This window comes from Caretta caretta, chromosome 11 (assembly GCF_965140235.1).
Source record: "Caretta caretta isolate rCarCar2 chromosome 11, rCarCar1.hap1, whole genome shotgun sequence".
NCBI lineage: Eukaryota > Metazoa > Chordata > Testudines > Cheloniidae > Caretta > Caretta caretta.
In genome coordinates this window covers 21,322,880-21,349,481 of record NC_134216.1, presented here as the reverse complement: position 1 = coordinate 21,349,481, position 26,602 = coordinate 21,322,880, and the positions used below count along the sequence as shown (strand labels likewise).

General features: G+C 38.5%; 1 protein-coding gene across 7 annotated transcripts in view; it reads left to right on the top strand.

Moving 5' to 3' along the window:
* Positions 1-26,602, top strand: part of LRP1B (LDL receptor related protein 1B) — a 1,334,345-nt gene that overhangs the window by 1,141,226 nt on the left and 166,517 nt on the right. For all 7 annotated transcript variants that reach the window (XM_075117809.1, XM_075117811.1, XM_075117812.1 and 4 more), the window contains 6 exons: positions 1,207-1,395; positions 2,333-2,481; positions 11,664-11,757; positions 18,379-18,495; positions 18,607-18,726; positions 24,274-24,393. In XM_075117809.1, coding sequence (XP_074973910.1) covers positions 1,207-1,395; positions 2,333-2,481; positions 11,664-11,757; positions 18,379-18,495; positions 18,607-18,726; positions 24,274-24,393 — 789 coding nt within the window. The remainder of the gene's footprint in view (positions 1-1,206; positions 1,396-2,332; positions 2,482-11,663; positions 11,758-18,378; positions 18,496-18,606; positions 18,727-24,273; positions 24,394-26,602) is intronic.

Below are 26,602 nucleotides of genomic sequence, written 5' to 3'. Positions count from 1 at the left end.
CAGTTGGTCAGATTCATGCATTCAGTACTGTCCTTTCAAAATAACCTCAAACATAACAACATCTGTCTGCCATTTCCTCATCATAATTACATGTTTTATAATTTTTCCAGAAGTTTTTAAATCTCATGGTATCATTACAGGACTATTTCTTCAAAGCTCGGGATGTTTTGTCATAAGGTTTTTTAAACAGATTGATTTTTCTTTTTTTAAGCTACAGTAGGCAAGTAAGTAAATCTATAAAAAATGCATATTTACCTGAACAACCTGGGTTTGTTCAATTTTACAAAAGTGAATGTTAACAATGCTTGTTCAGTGTTTGTTAAGCTCGTTCAGAACAATGTGGGCCATATTCTGCTGTCCTTCTGGGTGTTCATAGTATGCTACGCCACAAGTGCTTCCAGTGGTTTCAATGAGAGAACTCATGGAGTAACATACTACTGAAGTTATACTTAAATCTTATAAAGTATAAGAAAAACGTATTTCTGCACTGTAACAGTGGTATCACTACATAATGTACTTTAACAATTCATTTGCTCTGAATGATGTAGATTTTTCACATGAAAAACTGAGAATCCCTAACCCAGTTAGGATTTCTATTCTGGGAGTTAGAATAAAAGTTATTGTCTATTTTCACCTGTGATATGTATTGTTGGTATTAAAAAGTAAATATATACAGCAGTAAGCCTTTAACCATTGTTGCATTTCTGTTAGCAGAAAAGCTGTTTTTTAGTTTATCTTGTGAGCTGTAATATGTCACCATAAAGAAGTGACTTGAATAGCTTTTAATGGTGTTAAAATACAGTACATCTAAAGGTGCATCTTGGTTATGGTTTAATAAGTTGTAGTCCCTTAAAATCAAAATAATGACCTTTAGCAGAGTAAATTAACTTAAATATATATGCTAACTACTTTATTAAAATTTAACATGTAATTTGTTTAGAATCTGGACGTAATTATTTGTTAACTGAAATTTGTTCATTTTCTTTGCAGTGGTTGGGCCAACTAAATATATGCAAGCAGAGCTGTTGCACCCAATCCTGCATTATTTTAACTGGTAGTAAAATACCCTCCAGGCTTGACAGATTGTCAAGGCAGTTATTTACAAGAAGTTATATAGTGGTTGTATCTGTCAGCCCATACAGTATGGAATATTTTAACTGGCAGTCTTCCAAGACTGAACTTTAATCTTACCATCTCCTATTGCAGTCCCAAATCAAGATATTCCAGGGGTGATTGCACTAACATTGTTTGAAGACTACATCTACTGGACAGATGGGAAAACCAAGTCACTGAGCCGTGCCCACAAAACCTCTGGAGCAGACAGAATATCACTGATTAACTCATGGCATGCCATAACAGATATCCAGGTGTATCATTCTTATAGACAACCTGATGGTAATTATTCTATCCATGCTTTTCAGACAGCACATCAGCATATTTCACAAACATCTAATTTCTGAATTCACTGATGTTTTATTTATTTTTATTCTGGTTTGGGTTTTTTTTTATTAGGATTGGGCATTTTTATGCAATAATTATAAGTATTTGTAGAATGGTTTTGGTAGATTTCTTAAGTAACTAAATATCAAGTTGAAATGATTAAAGAACAGCTTATTGACTAGATCAACTGAATTATTAAAATGATATTATGTTACAAAGATGATAAAATCAGTCCAGCACAGGAGAAATAAAGTATTAGCAAAGCTTTCAATATTATTATTACAAAACCAGGAGAGTTAACATTTTAAAGAAATACTGGTGTCTAACAAGCCCTAGAGTTATTTAAACAATAGTTGGCCCAAAAAACCTACAGAAGGAGGACAGTATTATAACTCTCTCTCTCTGATCCTCTACCGTCCGTGTATTACAGTTCTAGTTAAATAAAATTTGGCAGCTGGTCTAGATTAGCAAATTAGCAGCACCATTGTAAAAGGTTAGTGCTTTCTCTCATTGTTTCAGCATTCAAATCTTCATTTTTATTAGTGAATTAATTTGCCTCATACAAAATTCTTGTGCTCCTTAATAAGACAATTTGAAAGACTGATGGCTAAAAAGGTGATTTTTTCATTGTTTTTGTTTTTAAGGAATGCTTTTTTTTTATAAACTACGACATTGTAAAAATAATGTAATTTGTACCTAGTGCATTTTACTTCCCCTTTTACCATAAAAGAGATTTAAAGTATGGTGAGGTAACAGGTTTATATTACTAGAAGCTTCCCTAAAGAGAAAAGAAAGTTGCCTGTGTTGTTTTTTATTTGTTTGGGGGTTTTCCCCTGCGAATCAGCATGTTGATTGATAGGTTTTAATATTCTTTTTTCTTTTTCATTCACAGTGTCTAAACATTTGTGTATGATAAATAATGGTGGCTGCAGTCACTTGTGTCTCTTAGCTCCTGGCAAAACACACACTTGTGCCTGTCCCACTAATTTTTACCTTGCTGCAGATAACAAGACCTGCTTGTCAAACTGCACAGCCAGTCAGGTAAGTCAGTTGCCATTTTACTGTATATTTGCAGCTTTACTTACAGCCAAATGTTCATATTGATGAAAGTGGTGCACACCTGAAGGAGTTCACCAAACCACAGCACAACTTTGAAGTAACATCAGCTATTCTTTGTGGAGATCAGTTATCTTAGGACATATGAAGAGAAGAATGATTTGTGTTTAAATATAAAATTTGAAAATCACATACCTGTGCTATGAAAATATATTTGTGTATGAAGCTTAGAGCTTGTGTGACTCATTGTTTAACAAGAAGGAGGTAAACTACCATAATATCATGAGGGCAGCATTTCAGAAAGAAAATATTTTTGTTTCCTCTGCAAAAGTTGTTGTGTATATATATATATATATATATATATATATTTTTAAAAAAGCACAGTACATTCAGTTGCCTTCAGAAGAGTTATTGTGCCAAATTTAAAGACTAAATTCTGCCATTAAAGTGTTGAACCAAGGGATTTTAATCCTGCTTTAAGTGGGTGATTAATATCATTGTAAAATGTATGTATCAACACTATATAAGGAATTATATTGATATTAGTCTCCATAGTCTGTGTCCAAACAAAGGGAGAAACGGGTCTCTCCTAGGCTGGAGGGAATTTCACAGCTATTTACCTGTTTCCTATGCAAATTAAGCATGGTGGAATCAAAACAATGGAAGCCTCATTTACATATAGGGAGATGGGAAGCCCACAGGAAGGGAAAAACAACATGAAGTCATCCTGCCTTTTGAAACAAGATAATTGAACTTTGGAAGATATAAGCAATGACAGAAGCCATATTTGGCATCCATCACTAGACAGACACAAGGTCCAGAGCTCTCCCAAACTGAGAAAGATAGGTCCTTAAACCAAGGAAGAGTTGAATCTCTGGGATATAAATATAGGAGAGAAACCTGCTTAGCCAAAGATCTGTCACCTTGAAAGAGAAGGAGAGCCAATGCCTTGTACTTCTGTGGAAGGTCCTGACTGAGGAAATGTCAGCAATAGCTTGGAAGAAGGAAGCTGGGTGAGAAGCCATCCTGAACAAAGCCTATACCTTGATAGATTAAGCTTTAGACTTTTAGATGCATGTTTCCCTTTGATTTACTTGTAACCTTTTCCAATTTTATTCACTTTACTTTTCATCATTTAATCTATGTCTTGTTAATAAAATTTGTTTTATTTTTACTATAAACCAACTCAATGCTCTATTTTCAGGAAAAGGAAGTGTATTTAACCAAGTTAAGTTAATAAGCTATTTTGTGCTTTTGTCTCTTTAAAGGAACAAGCAAACCTTATTATTTCTCTGAACTGTCCAGGGAAAGGCTGGGCATTGCAAGCACGTGGTTTTGGGAAAATTCAGGACTGGGAGTGTGTTGGGGTCACCTGGCTGGTTGTAATTAAGGCTGATGGAAGCCAAGGTGGGGCTGTAGGGCAGTAGACAGGCTGCTAGGGTCAGAGCTGCTGAACTAGGGGTGGCTGCATAGCACACAGACACTTGGATGTGACCTGATCACTTGTTGCTGAATGTGAGCCTTCTGGGCTGGGAGCTATAGTAGCAAAGCATTGTGAGCCACTCAGGTTACAGGGTAAGAAAGGACACAAGACCCCACTGGATTGAACCCCAAACCATGATACCCCCTAGAATGTGAAACTTCTGCCTCAGATTATATTAACTGCAAATTGAAGAAATGTTAAATCCTGGACCAGTGATAGGTAAAAGCTCTAATATCTCTCAGATGTTAAGGGCTATTAAAAGGAAAAAAAAATCTAGAAATTCAATTTTTCCCATGGGATATAGCACTTGTTTCCAGCTCTAGCTATTGTCAGATAATGGACTCTAAATCACAATAATGCGATAGAGAGAGAAGCAATTTTAAATGCATTTTACATGTTTCTACAATGTATCAGTTATGATTTTTCATAACTTTCAGCATCCTTTCAGTCATCTTCCTGTATATGAAAGTTCATCAAAAGGGACATATTGTGTTTCCCAAGCTGATGTCAGACTTACTATCTTTTATGATAAAACTTTAAAAAAATTATAGATTATTCTTTACAGTCATTGAAAATGAGTGTTCTGTTACAATGGTAATATTCACTATTTGCAGGTACCATACCTGCAAGGTACCCATGAACACTGGGTACAAAGTAATGAAGCACTATGATGTGTCCAAATTACTAGAAATAGTGCTTCTGGAATGTAGTCTTCTCAGGTGTGGTATCACAGCTATTCCTTTTTTCTGACAGTATCTCTGACAATGATCTGAATAAACATAACAGCAAATGCTACAGGAAAATATTAACAAAAGTTTGGTAGCAAATTGATCTAACTACCCATTACCAGCTGCAATGTTTGAAAACACTTAACTGGATCTAAAGCAGTTTGGTCCACCTCAAAGAATAATGTGTAATTTAATTTAACTATTTTTAATGTAGGATATGACCTTTTTAGTTGTATCTATATTACATTTTTATTAAATCACTCATTTAGAAAATGAGCCAAATTCAGGGAGAGACCTGGGCTTACGTACCTGCTGGAAAATCAGTGTATAAGAGTACAGCACAGGATGGATGTTTTCAGTGTTCCTTAGAAGATTGGAGGTGAGAGGGAGGCACTGTGAAACAATATTTTGCCTATTTGGAAACACAAGTCCTTGATGATGGGATTGGCACCTTAATTCAGTTTCAAATTGGAGAGGAATATTTGGAGTTTGGTTTCAGACTTGTTCCATTGCAGAGTATACCAGCTTCATCATTTCAGTGTGTCAGGACAGTGGCACCTTCACTGTGAGGGACTTTGGTGGTGCTTCCTCCTGGGCAAGAAAGTATTCAAGCATAATTTCAGTACTGGAGACTGGCTCAGCAACTGGCAAGTCACTGGCTAAGTGGGTTCCTTACTGGAAACTCAGGATCTCAGTGACACCTGATGTTTATAAAAGCCTTGGTTCTGCTCTTCTGTTGTTCTTATGTCTAAAGCATAAGGATAAGAAATGGAACTGAGAGTAGGTCTCAGTGTCATTGCAGAGGAGGAAGTAAAACATTGCCATAAGCAGATCAGAGACCTTGGTTGTGTTTTTTTCAAACCAAAGGCACCTCCAATCTTTCCAGTGACAACAATCTGTAAGATCTACCACCCTTTCTTTGGAGTTGCCACAGGTTTCTCAGTGCCAACACACTTTTACTTTCTGTATGTGCTTCCACCTTACGTTCTGTACTAGAGGGATCAAGTTGAGGGGCCCTTCCTCAGTCCTGGGAAATATAACTGCATTTCCTGATTGCATTTCACTTCTCAGGGCTTTTGGGTCAGCCTCTCTGCCATGTGGGTGGGCTTGCAGGCCTGGAATAGTTCTCCAGACAAAGGAGTTGTGGTTTCTTGTGGGGGGTCACATTCACCCTTATGCTGCATTAAGAACTTCATCTCCAGGGTCTCTCAGGCTTCCTGGGTACTTTTACATAGAATCCTTTCATTGTCCTCCATCCTTTATGGATAACCTGGCCATATCAGCAGGAACATTTCACAACTTCTTGGGTATCAGGAGACCATAAAAGACCAGCTGAGAAGCCTGCTCCTTTAATTCACTTTCTGTTGCAGAGCCTCTCTCCTCATTCTTCACTCATGGTGAATCCGCTTCCCCACCTATGGAATCTGGAGGCACTCCAGCATGGTTGCTAGGGACTCAAGGACTAAGGTCTGCCTTTCAACAAAGGCCACCAGATTTTCTTCCTCCAGCAGTGGAACAAGTTGGCATTTCAATTTATCCAGACAATTTTGTTTTATAACACTATTTTTATTCATTTTTCTGCAGAAGCATCATATAATATTTTTTCCTCGTCCGCTGGATCGGGTATGTGTCAGTGTAGTCGTTTCAATCACCCAGATCAAGCACTTCAGTGCCTCCCCTCCAGGATTTCTCTGCCCCTTCTCAAAAATGGTAGAGTTGTCCCACAAACACCAGGCCAAATCTAAGTTTTGTTCCACATGTGAGGCAACAGAGGGTGAATTATGTCCTGTCAGTTCACAGCCAGCTGACTCGCATGCTGCCAGGGTATGGAGCTCAGAGTTGGACCAGCATACCCAGTTCACACCCTGCCCTGAGGAGCAACCATGCCAGTGCAAAAAAGCCCTATCAGGAGCTTCTGAGCCTTTTGGGGAAAGAGTCTAAGGACAAGGAAGATGCTATCCAGACAGCTCAGTGGGTAATTCCCACAATACACCCAGGCTGGATGGGGAAAATCCCCCCCCACCACACAAAAGGATCAAAAAGTCCTCCTCTCCCAGATACTGGAATGGGTCCTCATCTCTGAGGAAGGAAGACAGGCTGCTACACAGTTTCCCAGTTCCCCTTCCACACATGATGATTTGAGATTTTTATGATGCTCTTGGGTAAGTCTTGCAAATCCCAGAGACTTCAGGTCCCAAAATGTTAAAAGAAAGCATCATCTTTTCAAGGCAGCAGTTAGTATCGTTAATGAACGTGTGGGGTTAAAATCAGAGGTTAAACCCCTTCTCTGCCTTCCCCCTCTTGGAGGGAGTGTTTCCTGGAGTTTTCTCTGCACAGAAGCTCTCACAGTGCTCTGTATCAAGCTCACAGCCCCTCCCACACCTTCTGCATGTCTGGGCATGCGGAGAAGTCTGCCCCTGCTGTGAAGCTCTTACTCAGGGTGCAAAATAATTGGAATTGTGTCTGTCTGGCTTGCACCCAAGTATCTCCCTTTGCAATGAAAGGGATTTCAGATTAGGTAACAGTGGAATAGGATCTGTACCATCTGATCATCAACCGTAAACCCTTGCTCTGCCAAGGAAAGGGGCTCAGAATCTGAAAGGTAGGAAGGGTTTTTTCTCTCTTCATCCCTCCCCTGCTCCACAGGCAGGCTTCACATAGAGCAAAAGGAGCACTTCAGGATCTCTGAGACCAGAAATGAAACACATGAGGATTCCATTCCCTGTGAAGCTACACCATCATGAGATTACAGAGAGAAAAGTGAGAAATTCCTTCCCATGCTCAGTATGACTCCTGAATTACTGAGGAAAGCACACAGAGGTACTAGGTTGCTCCTACAGTATGTACATGGGTGCTAGCTGGTCCAGAGGAGTGGGCAGGCAACCTTGCAGGATCCCACAGACATCTAGTAAGCTGAGATAGTAAATTGTCTCAACTCTCACTATAAAAGCCAGCATAGCAATGTGTTAGTCATTACCAACACCAAGGGTGTCCAAGAAGGGACTATAACCCTGGAGGACAAAATCTGGAACAAAGACTTACATGGAAAGCTACATAAACTTTCCTCCAAGTCAACAAAAGTATCAGCATGACCAAGACAAAATCAGTGTGTGTGTATGTTTGCTCGCAATTCCAATACAAGACGCTTTCTTCTGCTCTGTGTCTGCAGCCATATCATGCTGAACGCACCAGAACTTGTCTGCTGTGGGAAGCTAAGCAGGGTTGGGATCCTGGTTAGTATTTGACTGGAAGACCACCTGGAAATGTTGGATGCTCCTCCATACCCAGAGTTTTAAGAAAGGTCTGGTAATCACAGGACTTGCTCATGTTGCAAGTTAAGCACATATTCCCATGCACAGACAACATGCCAATTAGTACCCTGCTCAGAGAAACACATTCATTTATAACTGGGCAACTGCTGAAAGGAATTCATGCTCACCATTTGATCAAACATCAAGAACTTTCTGAACCCAATACAGAGAATGGTTGTCCCCCAGAATCAAAACAGACATAGCTCTGGTCATATTTTGCCACTATGGGAAAGATTTGCAAAGATCCAGAACTTCATTGTATTATTCATTTCCTAGCAGTTGTCATCTGTAGCTAATTATCTCCAATTGCTACGATTGCTGGTGCCAGGCATTGCCTTCATTGCCTGAGTGGGCTTCTCAAAATGCAGTGCAGAAATTCCTTCTGAGGTCATGGAACTATACTCCTGATGCAATGCAAAATTAGGTGTCATTCCCAGATCACATCCAAATGCTCCTTTGTGGACAGCTAAGTACGAGCAAAATGCTGGTAGCCAACGCAGAACCAAACCTCAGCAGAAGGTGCAAAAAACTACAAAGGGGGTAATTATGGTGCTCACAGGTCTCCTCCTACCTCCTGTTATAGATTTATGTAGGCATCAGGCATGAGTTTTTATATCCATTCCAAAATTCAGGGTCATACCAGAGGTTAAAACTTTTAAACAGCAGTGGAAACAATATACTGGGTAGAGAAGAATCTTCTGCCTTTCAAGAGAGTTCACATAAAAGTACAGAAAAGAGGGAAAGGAATGTCTTCTCCTGGCCCAGAGGGCACTTTGGACTTGACAGATAACCAAGTATTCCACATTGCACCTCCAGAAAACAACATACCTTTTGAATCAGGAACTCCTTCATCTTGAACATCTGTGGTTTACAGTACGGGCATTGGAAGAGAAGTGTAATTCAGCTGGAATTTTCCATTAGCCTTGATACATTTTTGTAACCAGACAGAACCCAACCAGGAAATCTCATTCATTGATTTGGTCAAGTAATGTTTCCAGTGCAAACGGAAATCTTTCTGGGGCAAGGATTGCCTCTTTGTACAGTGCTCAGCGCAATGGGGCCCTGACTGCTAGATGCTACTGCAATAACAAATATAATAATCAGAAAGTGGTATCAGCTACATTAGAGTTTCTCCAGAATGGCTGATTGGAATCCGACAACTAAGCACCATCAAAATGTAGGTAACAGCCCTAGTGCCATAGGTACACTGGATTCTCCATCTGAGTATAATCACATATCAAGATTAATCAGAATAATAGATCATATAAAACTGTGGCTGAACTTTCTAGTAGCCCGTATCTCAGAAAGACCGATTTTAGAATTAGTTTATCTATGTGAGAACTAAGCTGTTACTGGTGTGAGAAAGAGGTTATTCTCATGGCTCCAGAAATCTTTCTGTTCAAGATAAGGTTACTCTTTTCAAAATTTCCGCAAAAGAACAAGATTTTCTCTCTGGTGTCGCCAACAATCTTGGGGAAATCTCAGGAAGTTTCAGTATCAATATGTCTATACTGAAACAGTGAACTGAGCTCAGTGAAAATATGCTTGGCAGCATTCTTGGCACATCATCTATCTGTAGAGGGTCAATCTATCATTTCAAACCTATTGATCATAAAGGTTCTAACATGCCTAATAAGAGTTTTTCCACCTATCAAGGAACTGATTCTTCCTTTGGATCTCATCCTGATTCTTTCAATGCTCATGGGCCCTCCCTTCAAACTTATGGTTATCTATTCTCTGTTGCACTTGTCTCTGAAAACTTCTGAATTGGTAGTGAGAACCTCAGCAAGCAGGGTAGAAGAGAGATTCAAGCTCTGATGGCTGATCCTGTCTATACTGTTTTTTTTCCCGGACATCATATCCTTAAGAACACACCCAAAGGTCTGACCAAAGGTGGTTAGAGAATTCTATCTAGATGAACACATGACTCACCTGTATTCTTCCCTAAGTCTCATGCTTCTGTGACAGAGGCAGTTCTTCAAGGACTTTCAACCCTGTTCTAAAGTAGATGATGGTGATCTATCCAAGTGACCTCTTTCTCCAGTGTTTGTGTCCAAGTTCAGGTAGAGTGAACTGCAATAGTCCAACCTAGGAATGTTGAAAGTATAGATTACAATGGCTAGGTCCTCAAATAAGAGGGAACAGGCAAAGCTGTATTGCTGAGAAAAGAGGGAATTTTTTGCCAATAGATGATCTTTATGTCAAGTGTGAGACGTAATGGGATGAGGAGATTTTCATCCCAAGGTTTTTTAATGGTTTAAATTTAATTTTCCCAGGCCACTGATGACCAAAAGTTAAAATTGGTTGATGGTTTAAGCAAAATGAGTGAGTGACTCTAGATTTGTGGATTTTTTTCTTTTATGAGGAAATAGCCATTATCATCTCTATTTTCCACATTTCCAGGTGGAATTATTGCAATTAACTCTACCTGAGCTTGGCCATAAACATTGGAGAAAGATTGGAGCTGGTGCTATGGCTTGCAGCTGCACACCTTATGCTAGAGGCCAACGTGGGTGTACTTCATCACCCACTTTAGAATAGAACTTGAAAGTCCTTTTCTACAAGGCCACTTAAGTGTTTGGGACCTGGCTACTTCACAGGACCAACCTTATCTTCAGCGATTCCCAGCTATCCTCCACAATAATAATTCAGCATTTATACCTCAGTTCTAACTACAGATCACAAAGCATAATTGACAGCAATATCATGCCTGTGGAAGTCCCTGGAAGAAAAAATTAGACTGAGCTCTGATTTAATGGTATTCAGATTAAGGTGAAAAACAAACCTTTTAAGAAAACGTCCTTAAGGATCAATGCTCTTTGAACAAAACAAACAAACAGAAAATATATACTCAGTCACACTCCTCTCCCCTGATGGAATTTACAAAGTAAAACATGTTCTGTTTCTGGGCTTTTGTACTCCTTACTTTTGTGCAGCACGTAAATAACCAGGGATAAGCATAGACATAGAAAAACTAAAATAGATTACCAGTATTCTTAAACTACCTAGACTTTACCACTTGATGTTATTGGCAAAAAGAATTGGTGGTTTCAGATTAACTCCTAGAAGCATTCTTCTCTCAGCGATAGTGAAGGAACAGCAGAGCTTCTAATTGAGATTTGGGGCAATATTGGGCCTTATGAAGGAGCTTACTTAACAGATTTTTTGCCTTTTGAGGAATCAGGAGAATTAGGTTGTTGTTCCATTGATTTGATTCAACTTACATAAAAGTGATGGTATAAAAACAAAACTGTATATTCAGTTGAATTATTAAGCAACTTCAAAATATCTGCTGTTACACAGATTCATTCTGAAAGAATGTTGTTAAATATCTGCTTCAAGAGACCCAATAACAGTTCTTTAAGGAATGTAAATTTCTATTTTGAATTAAAATTGAAGGACCAAATCCTGAGCTGTTGTAAAATGGGATAGCTTTACTATCATTGGAGCTACACTGATTTACACCAGCTGAAGATCTAGGCCAACGCTCCTCAAACAGTATCTTGTACAAAATCAACTGTAGATGCACATTAGGGAAACAGTAGGTGTAAGTTTTGAGCTATGAGTCTAATTTCTCATAAATTATTTTGTTTGCATGAAAAATATTCATATTTTAAGACTTTTTCCCTCCATTTCTTACTACAGTTCCGTTGCAAAACTGATAAATGTATTCCATTCTGGTGGAAATGTGACACTGTAGATGACTGTGGGGATGGATCAGATGAACCTGAAGAATGTCGTAAGTACATTCTGAATTCTAAATCCAACTTCTTTTTCCATGATGTTCTTGTATAAGATACTGTAATGCAAAAGTTAGAAAGTTAAATAAGATGATCACTGCTAAGTGTCATTTGAAAATCCTTAACAAACTGCAAGAATTTATAATACATATTTTCAAATCTTAAATTGCTCCAAAATCATAGTTTAACTTTTTCTTAGTTTCTTGAAAAACTGTGTTCAAGTTGGATTTTTAAAGCCGAATAGTGACATTTGTTCAACTTTTCTCTAAGTGACTCTTGCTACAATTCTGGATACATTTCTCACAGAGTTTCCTGTTTTAACAAATAATGCAAAAGGATGTTTTGGGGATTAGAACTTACAATTCAAGTACAAATGATTCTGTGAGATGCATTATTTCTAATCATCTTATGTAACTGTGGCACACTGTGCTGGTAGTAGTGCAGAATCAGCAGATTTCTTCTTGATAGTCTCTCATACTTCATACAGTAGCCACTGTAATATTCCCCCTGTCAAGTTTTAGATAGCTTAAAGTCAATCATGATGATGTTCTCAGCATCCCAGAGAAAAGCTGTCATGGTTTTTCCATGACAGCGGAATGCAAGTTGTCTTAGGTATTGGAAAACGCTGTTTCTCCTGCATTGGTTTACTATATTTTAATGTCTAGAGGATGATGCTACCTTTCATCCTCAATCACTAACCACTTATGTGATTTACTGTAGCTCCAAAAATCAAAAGATCATGAGTGGATTTTACCTATGGTGCCAACTCTCCAGGATTGTCCTGGAGTCTCCAAGAATTAAAGATAAATGTTTAATTAAAGATTATGTCAAGTGATGAATCCTCCAGGAATACATCCCACCCAAACTGGCAACCCTAATTGTATCTTGAAATTTGTACTCACAACGAAAAATGTTCACCCCGCTGCATTTCTCTTTAATTCTAATTCACAGTCATTTCATTTTAATCTTGTGCACTAAAATTTGTAATCCACATCTTAACAAAGAAATATGTTGAATCAGAATAACAACAAGCAATTCTCATATGCTTCTAAATCTTTTGTTATGATACCTTTTTCATTGTCACAAGTTCAACAATAGAAAAATACTTGATCTTTTCACTTTTGAGAAAAAGAAAAGGAGGACTTGTGGCACCTTAGAGACTAACAAATTTATTTGAGCATAAGCTTTCGTGAGCTACAGCTCACTTCATCGGATGCTGTAGCTCACAAAAGCTTATGCTCAAATAAATTTGTTAGTCTCTAAGGTGCCACAAGTACTCCTTTTCTTTTTGCGGATACAGACTAACACGGCTGCTACTCTGAAACCTGTCACTTTTTATAAGTTACTTTACTTCATTTCTCTACCTAGAACTCTGCTCCTTACCAACTTGTCTGTTTACCACATGGACATTGTAGTAAATCACATGCAATAGTTTCATCCTCAGTAACATGTAAAACTTTACAATTTAAGCTTTACAATGTGCAAAGTGTGAACAAAACTAGAGGAGTTTCAGTACCCTTAATTTAAGTGCAAAGGTTTCAAAAAATATTTTATTATACCCTGTTCCATTTACACTAATTTTTTATATAATACCAGATTGATTTTTAGTTTACTCTTGTTAAGTGTATCATTAAAATATAATCTTAAATATTAATTAATCTTAAATTTCAGAAACTATTTTAAAAAAATCATTTCACTGAATACAGTTTGTTCATTAATTAAAGTCCCCAAAAAGAAATATCTCAGGTAAAAGGTATCAAGGGGAAAAAGGAAAATAAAAATAAGTTAGTACATAAAATTTTAAACATACAAAAGAATAATGACATAGCAAAATAAAAAATACTGTACTCCTCTCTCCACATGAGGTAACTATATATAACATACTAGACAAAAGACACTATTTTATAGTGATATTAGGAAAAAAGAAGAGATTTTGGGGTGGAAATACTAATACTATACCTGAAATTCTTAAAGCCAAAAAATTCTGTAAATGAACATTAAATGAACATTAAGATATATAAGACTATCCATTTAAACAATCCCATGATATTGTCATCCCAAAAAGAGGACTAATTTCCTCTTATTTGTTTAGTACCTCAAGCTAATAATAATAATAATAATAAAATAATATAAAGCCATCAGAGTGAGTGATCATTTTGGGAAAATAATTGAGACTCAGGACCCTGGGTTATACTTGTGGTTCTGCCAGTTACTCTCAGGGAAGCCATTTAAATAGTCTGTAACTATTTCCCCAGCTGTGAAATGGGAATCAATAAATATTGTTATATCATGGGTTTAGGAGGTTTTAATCATTTATGTCAAAGCCCACTGAAGTCAATGGGAGTCTTTCCTTTGTATTCAATGGGTTTCAGATAAAGGCCCGGATGTTTGTAAAGTGTTTTGAAATTCTTTGTTGAAAGGTGCTACAGAAGGGATAAGTATTCGTCACTTGCCCCAACTGCCAATGTGCATCTCCTTGGTCATCAGGCTTCTTCTCTTTGTCTCCTGCTACTCCTCTTTGCAATGTATTTTAAGAGGATAGGCCATAACTCTGTGTGCCACATATGATCAAGACCAAGAGTGAGGCTCCAGAAACTTTTTCCCCTTATCACCTCTCTTTATAGCTTGAAGCATTTTGTGTTGTCTACAGATTTATAAAAAATAGAGAGAAAATGGAAGTAAAGCAAAATAAATGGTTTGCATAACATACCTCATCTCAATACTTTGCAAAACTCAGTGAGGTAGGCTTCCCTTAACTGTGGGGACATCTATATTTCAAGCTGAAAGTGTAATTCCCAGCTCAAGGATGACATACCTATGCTACCTCTGAATGAGCTAGCAGGCTAAAAATTGAAATGTAGTCACTGTGGTAGTAGTGGCAGGAAGGGCTACCCACCCAAGTATGTACCTAGCATCTTGAATGGGTACGTGCTTGAGCGGCTATGCTATATTGTTGCTACGCTATAATTTTTAGTGTGCTCAGTCAGAGCTAACACACTTACGTCTCCTTAAATTGGAAATTACAAGTTCACATTGAGAGGAAAGATGATTGTGGTACCTCAGTAACTCAGGTTACTCAGTGAACAGTCTCTCAAGGACATGACTGTGAGGTTCCTTTCCTCCTTTTTTGCGTTTAATATGAAGGCTTCCTGCCTGTCACTCCCAATAGTCTGGTCTCTGTGGCAGCAAACACAACTATTATATGTGAGATAGAGATGGCCTTGAATTTTCTGAGGACTAATATGCCTTTGAAATCTTCAAAATAAAATAGTTTAGATCATGAACATTTCTATCATTTGGGTGTCCACTTTACACATAAACAGGAGAAGACAATTCCTGTTTTCCTGGGATGCCATGCTGGTTTTTGTTGAATAGGATTCCCCAGGACATTCTTGGGAGGCATATGTCTGACAGCACAGTAAGTCTCAGTTGTAGACAATCTGAGCAACTGCTGGAGTATTATCACAACTCAGAGTTCTGGATCTTGGTCGTTGGAAGCTGATAGATTCCAAAAGATTTGTAGACAGGTGATGGAAATGATAGCCCTGAAAGAATCTGTATAAAGAACAGAATAGGCATCAACTGTCAGGACAGCTACCTTTATCAGAAAACAACCAGTCTGAGTTTGGTGTTCTTGAATAGTGTCTACTTGTTGCAGATACGATACATGGCACAAACACTTCATACTCTCTGTGGCACATTTTGGGCTGAATGTTTATTCCTTGTTGGTCAGAAACACAATATCCATGTTTTTGATCAGCTTGGAAATCTCCATGTTGGGAGAACTGGAGTATTGCCTTGTCACCTGTGGAGTGTCTCATCCATATGTTAAAAAGTAGATCAATTTTTCTGACTCTCACATTATTGAGGATCAATTTGTGGATGTAAGGATTCAGTCTTAAAGCCTTCCAACACTGACAAAACACTAATATGTAAATTCTTAATGGGACTATTCAGTTTGCACCGATTGCATACCCTCATCTTGTATGGTAACACCCATTGTTTCATGTTCTCTATGTATATAAATCTCCCCACTGTATTTTCCACGGTATGCATCTGATGAAGTGAGCTGTAGCTCACGAAAGCTTACGCTCAAATAAATTTGTTAGTCTCTAAGTTGCCACAAGTACTTCTTTTCATTTTATTTCTATATCAGAATGTAAGAATGGGCATACTTTACCTACTTTAGCAGGGATAGTAACATTGGTTTTTCTTGCACAAGTCTTATCTCATTTCTGTTCTGGGCTAAGAGTTGAGAAAGCACTTGCAGTTAAGGAAATTATTCTGCAATAAATTCACGGTAAGATTTGTTACAAGTATTTCTTGGGTTTGTTACAAATCTTTCTTGACCAATCTCTAGTTGGTCATATTTTCCTTCACCAGATTATATATTTATGTACCATTTCTTGGGCTTTGGTCAAACCCAGAACTCAAGGAATCTCAGATTTATATAATAATCCCTTCAATAGTAATAACTCCAGATTCTCTCATTGTCTAGAGAGGACAGGCATTAATCCTTTTAGCAAGATGTTTTGTCACAGCCATTTGGCAACTTGTCAGCACAGATGGTTTATCTACTGCATATACATTTATAGCTTCAGACAAATCTTGGTCTCCCAGGTGAATCCCTGTTATAATTTAACCAGCTCTCTGAGGATTCCTCCAGCATCGGGGAATCCCCAGGCAGCTGATAGCTTGTATAACCTATTCTGTTTAGGAACCAGAGTTAGGGATACATGTTTAGTACACTTCAGTACTTTTTAACTTTTACTGAAAAAGAAAACAACTGACAGAGGCACTATGGACTGTTGTAACCTCCTCAATAGGAAGTTTCTGTCTCTTTCCACATCAAAATCAAACTTTCCCTTTCAAAGGTTTGCACAGGGACTTCCACATCTGCATCTCTGCTGTTTCTTATCTCAACCTGGCACCCTTACAAAGTTGTCTTTCACCAATTTACTTTCTTCTTCATCTTGTTTCCATATCAACTTCCCTTCTGCCTTCTGGAATCCCTTCCAAAATCATTGCTCTTGGTCTCCACCCTTTCTTTATTCAAATCCCCATTGAAAGCTGACTTCTTCCCTAAGGCACATAAATGCTAATCACATCAGCCACAATATCAGAGGCTCGTTCACCTGCACATCTACCAATGTGATATATGCCATCATGTGCCAGCAATGCCCCTCTGCCATGTACATTGGTCAAACTGGACAATCTCTACGTAAAAGAATAAATGGACACAAATCAGACGTCAAGAATTATAACATTCAAAAACCAGTTGGAGAACACTTCAATCTCTCTGGACACTCGATTACAGACCTAAAAGTGGCAATACTTCAACAAAAAAAATTCAAAAAACAGACTCCAAAGAGAGACTGCTGAATTGGAATTAATTTGCAAACTGGATACAATTAACTTAGGCTTGAATAGAGACTGGGAGTGGATGGGTCATTACACAAAGTAAAATTATTTCCCCATGTTTATTTCCCCTTCCACCTCCCGCACTGTTCCTCAGACGTTCTTGTCAACTGCTGGAAATGGCCCACCTTGATTATCACTACAAAAGGTTCCCCCCCCATTCCCCGGCTCTCCTGCTGGTAATAGCTCACCTTAAGTGATCACTCTGGTTACAGTGTGTATGGTAACACCCATTGTTTCATGTTCTCTATGTATATAAATCTCCCCACTGTATTTTCCACTGAATGCATCCGATGAACTGAGCAGTAATTCACAAAAGCTTATGCTCAAATAAATTTGTTAGTCTCTAATGTGCCACAAGTACTCCTTTTCTTTTTACAAATAGAAACGATAATCATCCACTTAAGATAGCATCATCCTCTTGGTGTCCCAGTGGGTCCTTGTGTTTTCTGTTCAGATTAAAAAATCCACAGAGCTGGGACTGTGTATTCCTTTCTGTTTTGTACATCGCTTAGCACACTGATGCTTACAAATAAATAGTAATAGACATGGTTGCAAGATTAGATAATTACTTTACTTTTGCAATGCTGTATCATTACTGAGAAATAATTGTGCAGTCATCATGTAAATGAGACCCTCCTCAGCCTTAGTACTACGATCTTATAATTGAAAAATGTGTGTTCAGTTATGGTTTAGTAACTACAGAATACTCTGGTTGAGTCTGTATATCCTAATTTAATAACTTATAAATATATTCAATTAGTCCATTGAAGAGTAATAATATAATTGGCACATTACCATCTCTGGGATAGAGCTGGTAATTTTTCTGTACTTAAAGAGATTTTTTTAACCTCTGTTATAGGTTAAAGATATATATTTTTAATATAAAGAAATAGATATAAAAACATCCAAATGATTTCATGACATTTTCTCATTGTGGGCCAATCCAAATGCCATTGAAATCAATGGGAGTCTTTGCACTAACTTCAGTGGGGCTTGAATCATTCCATATATTTGATCAGTTTATTCAGAAAGGGAAAATCCATGAAACTTCTGTCTGACATGTACACGTACACACTGGGGTTCATACATAGTTTAAAGTAATTCAATTTACATTTTGAATAGCAGAAAAGCGTTGTTTATAAGTTTTATAAACTCTGTATGCAACTGTGCAAGATTTGGTTTTTGTTTTGTTTTTTCAGCTGAATTTAAATGTCAGCCAGGACGTTTTCAGTGTGGAACTGGACTTTGTGCTCTGCCAGCCTTTATCTGTGATGGAGAAAATGATTGTGGGGACAATTCTGATGAACTCAACTGTGGTAAGTGATTATGTGTAGCACAGAATTCAAAAACTGACTAAGATCTTTAGCTAAGATGATTTAAATTCTAATGAGAAACTCATCTGGAATTTTTTTTAACCTATCTTCCAGACACACATGTCTGCCTGTCAGGTCAGTTCAAGTGTACAAAGAATCAGAAATGTATTCCAATAAATCTAAGGTGCAATGGACAGGATGACTGTGGTGATGAAGAAGATGAAAGAGACTGTCGTAAGTTATCTTTAGAGAGTTTTGTATTGCACACTGATGGATAGTTTTCAACATAGAGTTTAAAAGATATATGTAAAATCACTGTATGCCCAATGAAAATCAGTTAATCTTTTGGACTATTTGACATACAGTACTTGAGATATTCTGTGTACAGAAATCAAATACTTCTGTCATTGACTTCATTTTTTTGTAACTATGACACTGAGAAAAAAGAGAGAATTCATTTTTAGAAAATTATATGGGTCTCTTATTTGAGTTAAACTGTATATATTACTCTGACCACTCCCACCACCATCTCTTGTCTCCTCCTTGGTCTTTTAGCATTCCTCATGTGACTTTCTGCAAGGGCCTGAAGGCAGCACATTTTAGTGGGAGAGGATACCTTTGTTCCTGCTCCTTAACTGAGAGAGGGTATAGGTTCTCCAACTCTTTATCCTACAGCACTTATGGAGGTTATGGACTTCTCTTTTACGGGAGGTCTCTGCAAATTTACCATATGACATTAATTTTAATAAAAAAATCAAAACAGAGAAAATGGAATTAAAAGAATTCATTTAAGCTAAAATACCTACATTGAGATTTCTCATAAGATAAACTAGATAAGGTATTTTCAGCTTAGTTACAGAGCGGGAAACATTGAAGAGTTTACATCTTGTAAATATAATCTCTGATGTTTCCGGTCTGCCTATCAGCACCATACTGCCATCTAGAGAGACAGATGACTCCGTCACTCACTCAGCCTGTTATTCAAGCCCTCACTGATCCAGGGCAGCTACCCCATTTGTAAATTGGTTTTCTCCAGCTTCACATACACAATGGCTTGGAGACTCCATGCATTCTTTAGAAAAGGGCCACTGAAGATACAAAGACCCTTGAATATTGATGATTAATAGCCACCTTTCGGAAGCCTAAGGGAGCTGAGTTACTGCTTTTCAGTAACCACATTGCCTGTTTTATGTTGTTTCAGTCAGGCCTCTTGTTAAATGAAGTCCACAAGTCATGATTTTGGGTAGTGGTCCAGATTCTGTGTCGCAATTACTTTTACAATACTGGTATGACTTACTACACTAGGCAGTGTGGCCTAGTGACTAGAACACTGGACTAGGACTCAGGACACCTGGCTTCTATTTCTGTCTCTGCCAGTGGTTGCTGGGGAATCTTGGGCAAGTTACTTCAGTTCACTGTGCCTCAGTTTACCGACATGTAAAATGGGGATAATACGGCCTTTGTAATGAAATGCTTTGAGATCCACTGATGAAAAGTTCTATATAAGAGCAAGGTATTATTATTATAAGTACTCTTACTACATAGGCATGACTGCATGATTTTCCACCTCAAACACTATAACATCATGCTAATGTGTGAAAACCTGAAACTGAAAATGACTAGAAACTAAATATAAACAAACCCGAAAATTTTCTTTGCCCAAGCTGAGCTACGTGCAAAAAGTCAACAATAGTATAAATAATGAAAAGCAAATTAGATGATAAATCTTTGTTTAGTTTTAATAATTTAGGATTTATTTGTAACATTGCCAAGAACATTTGTTTGTTTTCTGAAATATGGGATCAGATTCTTTGCTGTGCTGAATTTATGCCTGGCAGATTGGGGGGGCAGACAAGTGGGAGGGGAGCACCAGGGAGCTGTTTACAGCTCCATAATTATCATCCCAGGTCCAGTGCAGATTAGCACAACCTAGAATGTGCTTAGATTGTGCCATATGGTAACTGACTCCAAGAGACTAAGCAGTTTGCAAAGCAATCCAGATATAACTCCTCCCACCCCTTTCTGTTCATGACATGCCCACTGTGCTGTGGGCCAAAGGGCAGGTGGCTTAGAACCTGGCTATGAGAACTCTACAGCTGATGGGAAATCCAGTTAAAGCTACATGGTTTGACTAACATTTGTTAGCATATCCACACTGAAGGTCATTTTCTTTTCTACTAATTTGCCATAGGCCATAATATTGCCAAATAAGTCGATGTTCGTGGCCAGTCTTTTTTTTTTTTTAAACTTTCTAAGGAGATTTATGAAGGAAGTCTCCTGAGCTAGTGATATATATATATATACACACACATTAGGAAGGATGTGAGGGAAGAAAATTACTTTTTGATTGGTGAATAACTAGGGATAGGATCCCTACAGGAAAGGGGCATTACTTTTTTCATACTCCTGGCTGTGCAGAAAATAATCACATGCCATCTCTCATGTGAGGAACTTTTCTAGCACTTTTTGTAAGGATTTAAAAGGAAAACCCATGAGTGCACTAACAACCAGGTTTAGTTGCCAAGTTGGAAATCTTGGAAACTAAAGACACCCATACAAAGCAGCTTTCAGGAACCAGGGAAAATTGGCAGCAATTCTTTACAGCAAAATCTTCTGTTACCTGGGCGATTATGTTGACATTGTGAAGTAGTTTTCAGTCTGGTTCTTCAATTCACTACTTTTCTTCAAAACACTGAAGACAGAGCAGAAGGATTTTGGTGGCACTGGACACTGTTGTTTACAGGGAGTCCTCGGACTTATGACACAATTCCTTAGAATTGCGTTGTAAGTCGAAATGTTGAAAGCCAAAACAGCTTTTCCCATAGGAATCAATGGTATGAAGGGGAGCTTGGTTCCTGAACTAAGGCTTGATACACTATTTTCACCACAATAACCCAGACTTTTGTACTGTATGAATTATAGATGACTAATGTTGCAACATCAATGTATTTATTGGTTTCAGAGTAGCAGCCGTGTTAGTCTGTATTCGCAAAAAGAAAAGGAGTACTTGTGGCACCTTAGAGACTAACCAATTTATTTGAGCATAAGCTTTTGTGAGCTACAGCTCACTTCATCGGATGCATAAAAGTGGAAAATGCAGTGAGGATGTTTTTATGCACACAGACCATGAAAAAATGGGTGTTTATCACTTCAAAAGGTTTTCTCCCCCCACCCCACTCTCCTGCTGGCAATAGCTTATCTAAAGTGATCACTCTCCTTACAATGTGTATGATAATCAAGGTGGGCCATTTCCAGCTCAAATTGAGGGTTTAACAAGAACGTCTGAGGAACAGCGGGGAGGGAAGGGGGTAGGAAAAAACAAGGGGAAATAGGTTACATGCCATCATGTGCAAGCAATGCCCCTCTGCCATGTACATTGGTGAAACTGGACAGTCTCTACGTAAAAGAATAAATGGACACAAATCAGATGTCAAGAATTATAACATTCATAAACCAGTCGGAGAACATTTCAATCTCTCTGGTCACGCGATTACAGACATGAAAGTTGCAATATTACAACAGAAAAACTTCAAAACCAGACTCCAGCGAGAGACTGCTGAATTGGAATTCATTTGCAGATTGGATACAATTAACTTAGGCTTGAATAGAGACTGGGAGTGGCTAAGTCATTGTGCAAGGTAACCTATTTCCCCTTGTTTTTTCCTACCACCTCCTCCCCCCTCCACCACCATTCCTCAGACGTTCTTGTTAAACCCTGGATTTGTGCTGGAAATGGCCCACCTTGATTATCATACACATTGTAAGGAGAGTGATCACTTTGGATAAGCTATTGCCAGCTGGAGAGTGGGGTGGGGGGAGAGAAAACCTTTTGAAGTGATAAACACCCATTTTTTCATGGTCTGTGTGTATAAAAACATCCTCACTGCATTTTACACTTTTATGCATCCGATGAAGTGAGCTGTAGCTCAGGAAAGCTTACGCTCAAATAAATTGGTTAGTCTCTGAGGTGCCACAAGTACTCCTTTTCTTTTAATGTATTTATTGTATTTTGTAAAGAGCATTCAGATAAACATATAAACTCACATATGCCGCTCAGACTGCCAGCAACACAGGCTCAGAAAGCCAGGGAGAATGGCACACATGCTGAGCCTCAGCCAATCACTGTTCAAGCTTTCTGATTGGCTGAGCCTGGGGCTGGTAGCCAATCAAAAACAAGCAGCAACCCTACCCAACAACAAACTACCCTGCTGCCTCGAAGCCAATCAGAAGGGACCCCTTCCAGGTCCATACCAGTACTGTATAACGCAACCAGGAAATGATTTCAAGAGAACTTTATGCAAATCGAGCATCCTAAGGGCGAAACAAGCATCGTAAGGGCTAAATGAGCAGTCCATTGAAAAGTGTAGTAAGTGGCATTGGGAATCGTAAATCCGAGGACTTCTTGTACATTTAGATTTAATAAAGGGGCCCAAAGAGTCAAAGGTATTAACATGAGCCAGAATCTGTCCAACATTAAACAGTTTTAAACATTGTTGGGATTTGCAATGCAAACCTCAGCCTGCTTAGTACCATGGGAAACACATACTGAAAAATATTACATTTTATTAAAAAGGGAAAAGCCATTAAAGCATTTGAAATGTAAAGTATTTAATAAGGCTTGCATTTTAACAGCATCCCTTGTTCCCTTTCCCTTTAGTTGCAGAGAGTCTTTAGAAGGAAAAAAAAACCCTTCCTAAGACAGTCTCTTAGTTGGTATTAAGATGGTAATTACTGTCCTTTGGAGGAAAAGAGAAGTTAGTTCGGTTGGGTTGCAACTGCTGTTGCTGTTGTTTAAAATCCGATCCCATTTTCTAGAAGGCAAAACACAACAAATAATATACAAAAGGGGAAAGAACAGCAAAAATAGAAACTGCAGCTGTCACTGGTTTTAACTTGTAACCTTGCTGCTGCAAAACTCAGCCACAGAACACAGTCTTATCACCACTCCAAGACCTGGCAAAATTGTAGCATGATATTGCATATAGCTGTCTCTTTCTGGTCACAGGGTTTGTGTTGCAAAACATGCAGACTTGGCCAGCTTAACCAGATTCTTATTAGACAGAAGGAAAAAGGAAAGGGATAGGAAAGAGAAGAAATAAGGTAGGCGATTGAAAAGAATGAAAAGGGAGAGGAAGGGAACATGACAAAGTCTCATATCCCATGTAGTGGCTGGGATATACCTGGAACCAGTGAAGGTGGAGATGTCATCTGGGCCGGTTCTTTGGCCTGGTCCAGTCAGGACATGTCTTGGAAACAAGATGACAAAAGCCCAATGATGTTACAATGCATCTCTTGGTTCCAGGATATGGTGAGGATGGCAACCAGGATGGTGAAGCTTGCTCCTTCCCCTTTGTTTCAGTCATCAGATGTCCATCTTTCACTTCCTCTTTGCCAATTTTCCTCTCAAAGTCTCTTTACCCACAGTGCATTGCTCACACTGTTGAAGGTAGTGCCCAGAAGAGAGTGATGGGCCTTTTAACCAGAATATTGTTAGCATTTGGTCTATCGAATTTAACTAATGTTGAAAATGTTCTTGTTTGTAATCAATGGAACACTATTGTGACTCTCTAAATTCATTTGGACAATGTTAATAATCAAATGGATTAAATAACAATAGAATGCATTAAAACAGATTGCTATTTTCTTGGAGATATCACTGAAAAACACTATAGAACTCATGGAGAGCCTGTTTTTAACATTTGGGGTTATTTATTTTAACAAAAAATGTTTTGAGTCTTGGCAAAAATATTTAGCTTTAAAAATAACTCCCTTTCTTTAAAGCGGAAAACAGCTGTTCTCCAGACCATTTCCAGTGTAAAACTACAAAACACTGTATTTCTAAACTGTGGGTATGTGATGAGGACCCGGACTGTGCTGATGGATCAGATGAAGCAAACTGTGGTGAGTCTGACAACAGTCAAACAAAGGAGTGCAGTCAGAAGCTTTTTGTTTAAAAGTAGTGACATTGCTTTATTAAAATCTCATATTTCTAACACCAGTATCTTTATAACTTTCTTGCTCAAGAAGACTTTTCCCAATTTTTTAAATTTATTTTTATTCTCTTACCATAAATTGTAATGGGGAAGTTGCAATGATCTTGAATATGTCCTGTGTCATTATTTCAAAGTAATCATCTGATAGAATAGCTTTATTTTACCTGTGAAATCTCTTGAAGCATCTGCTTTATGGACAGCAGTTGTAAAACAAATGACTCCCCTGAAACACTAGTGGCTTCTCTTTTTAATTCTTATTGCAGAATTACCCAGTGCCTATGAATTTCTTCTACATATTTTTTGCCTATTGTATTAAACTAAATGCTGGTAAATAAAAAAATCTAATAACTGCGATAAACATCTGAGTAGTTTAACTAGGTTACATTGTATAAAATAAACAGATATTTGTATCAGCAATCACAGGAGTACTGATGGAACAGTCCAGCGTAAGACAGCATGGATTCACCAAGGGAAGGTCATGCCTGACTAATCTAATCGCCTTTTATGATGAGATTACTGGTTCTGGGGATGAAGGGAAAGCAGTGGATGTATTGTTTCTTGACTTTAGCAAAGCTTTTGACACGGTCTCCCACAGTATTCTTGTCAGCAAGTTAAGGAAGTATGGGCTGGATGAATGCACTATAAGGTGGGTAGAAAGCTGGCTAGATTGTCGGGCTCAACAGGTAGTGATCAATGGCTCCATGTCTAGTTGGCAGCCGGTATCAAGTGGAGTGCCCCAAGGGTCGGTCCTGGGGCCGGTTTTGTTCAATATCTTCATAAATGATCTGGTGGATGGTGTGGATTGCACTCTCAGCAAATTTGCGGATGATACTAAACTGGGAGGAGTGGTAGATACGCTGGAGGGGAGGGATAGGATACAGAAGGACCTAGACAAATTGGAGGATTGGGCCAAAAGAAATCTGATGAGGTTCAATAAGGATAAGTGCAGGGTCCTGCACTTAGGACGGAAGAACCCAATGCACCGCTACAGACTAGGGACCGAATGGCTAGGCAGCAGTTCTGCGGAAAAGGACCTAGGGGTGACAGTGGACGAGAAGCTGGATATGAGTCAGCAGTGTGCCCTTGTTGCCAAGAAGGCCAATGGCATTTTGGGATGTATAAGTAGGGGCATAGCCAGCAGATCGAGGGATGTGATCGTTCCCCTCTAGTGAGGCCTCATCTGGAGTACTGTGTCCAGTTTTGGGCCCCACACTACAAGAAGGATGTGGATAAATTGGAGAGAGTCCAGCGAAGGGCAACAAAAATTATTAGGGGTCTAGAACACATGACTTATGAGGAGAGGCTGAGGGAACTGGGATTGTTTAGCCTGCAGAAGAGAAGAATGAGGGGGGATTTGATAGCTGCTTTCAACTACCTGAAAGGGGGTTCCAAAGAGGATGGCTCTAGACTGTTCTCAATGGTAGCAGATGACAGAACGAGGAGTAATGGTCTCAAGTTGCAGTGGGGGAGGTTTAGATTGGATATTAGGAAAAACTTTTTCACTAAGAGGCTGGTGAAACACTGGAATGCGTTACCTAGGGAGGTGGTAGAATCTCCTTCCTTAGAGGTTTTTAAGGTCAGGCTTGACAAAGCCCTGGCTGGGATGATTTAACTGGGAATTGGTCCTGCTTCGAGCAGGGGGTTGGACTAGATGACCTTCAGGGGTCCCTCCCAACCCTGATATTCTATGATTCTATGATTCTATGACAGGCCTCACAAAGACTTAGCTGAGTATACATCCAGTGTTAAGCAACCCAAAAGCAGAATTTTGTAGTGACTTTTATGAATCCAATAGTAAATAGAAAAAAGCTTATTTATTTTCTTTGGGACTATTTCTTTTGTTGTTGTTTATTGCTCCCCTTTGCACAAAAAGTAAAATCTTTAGCATTTTTTGTTACATGTTTGCTATTTGTACCTGAAAGGTAACTTGAAAGACTTTTTAACTGCAAAGGCCCGAGTCCATGTTTTCCAGTAATAGTTAAAAATATATTTTAAAATAGTAATATAGTACAGGGTCCTAAAGTCACTACCTACTTTCCATAGTAGTTATGTCATCACACATTGCAGGACAAACAATAAACTTGGATTTTAATAAGTAAGTGAAAGAGGAATTCTCA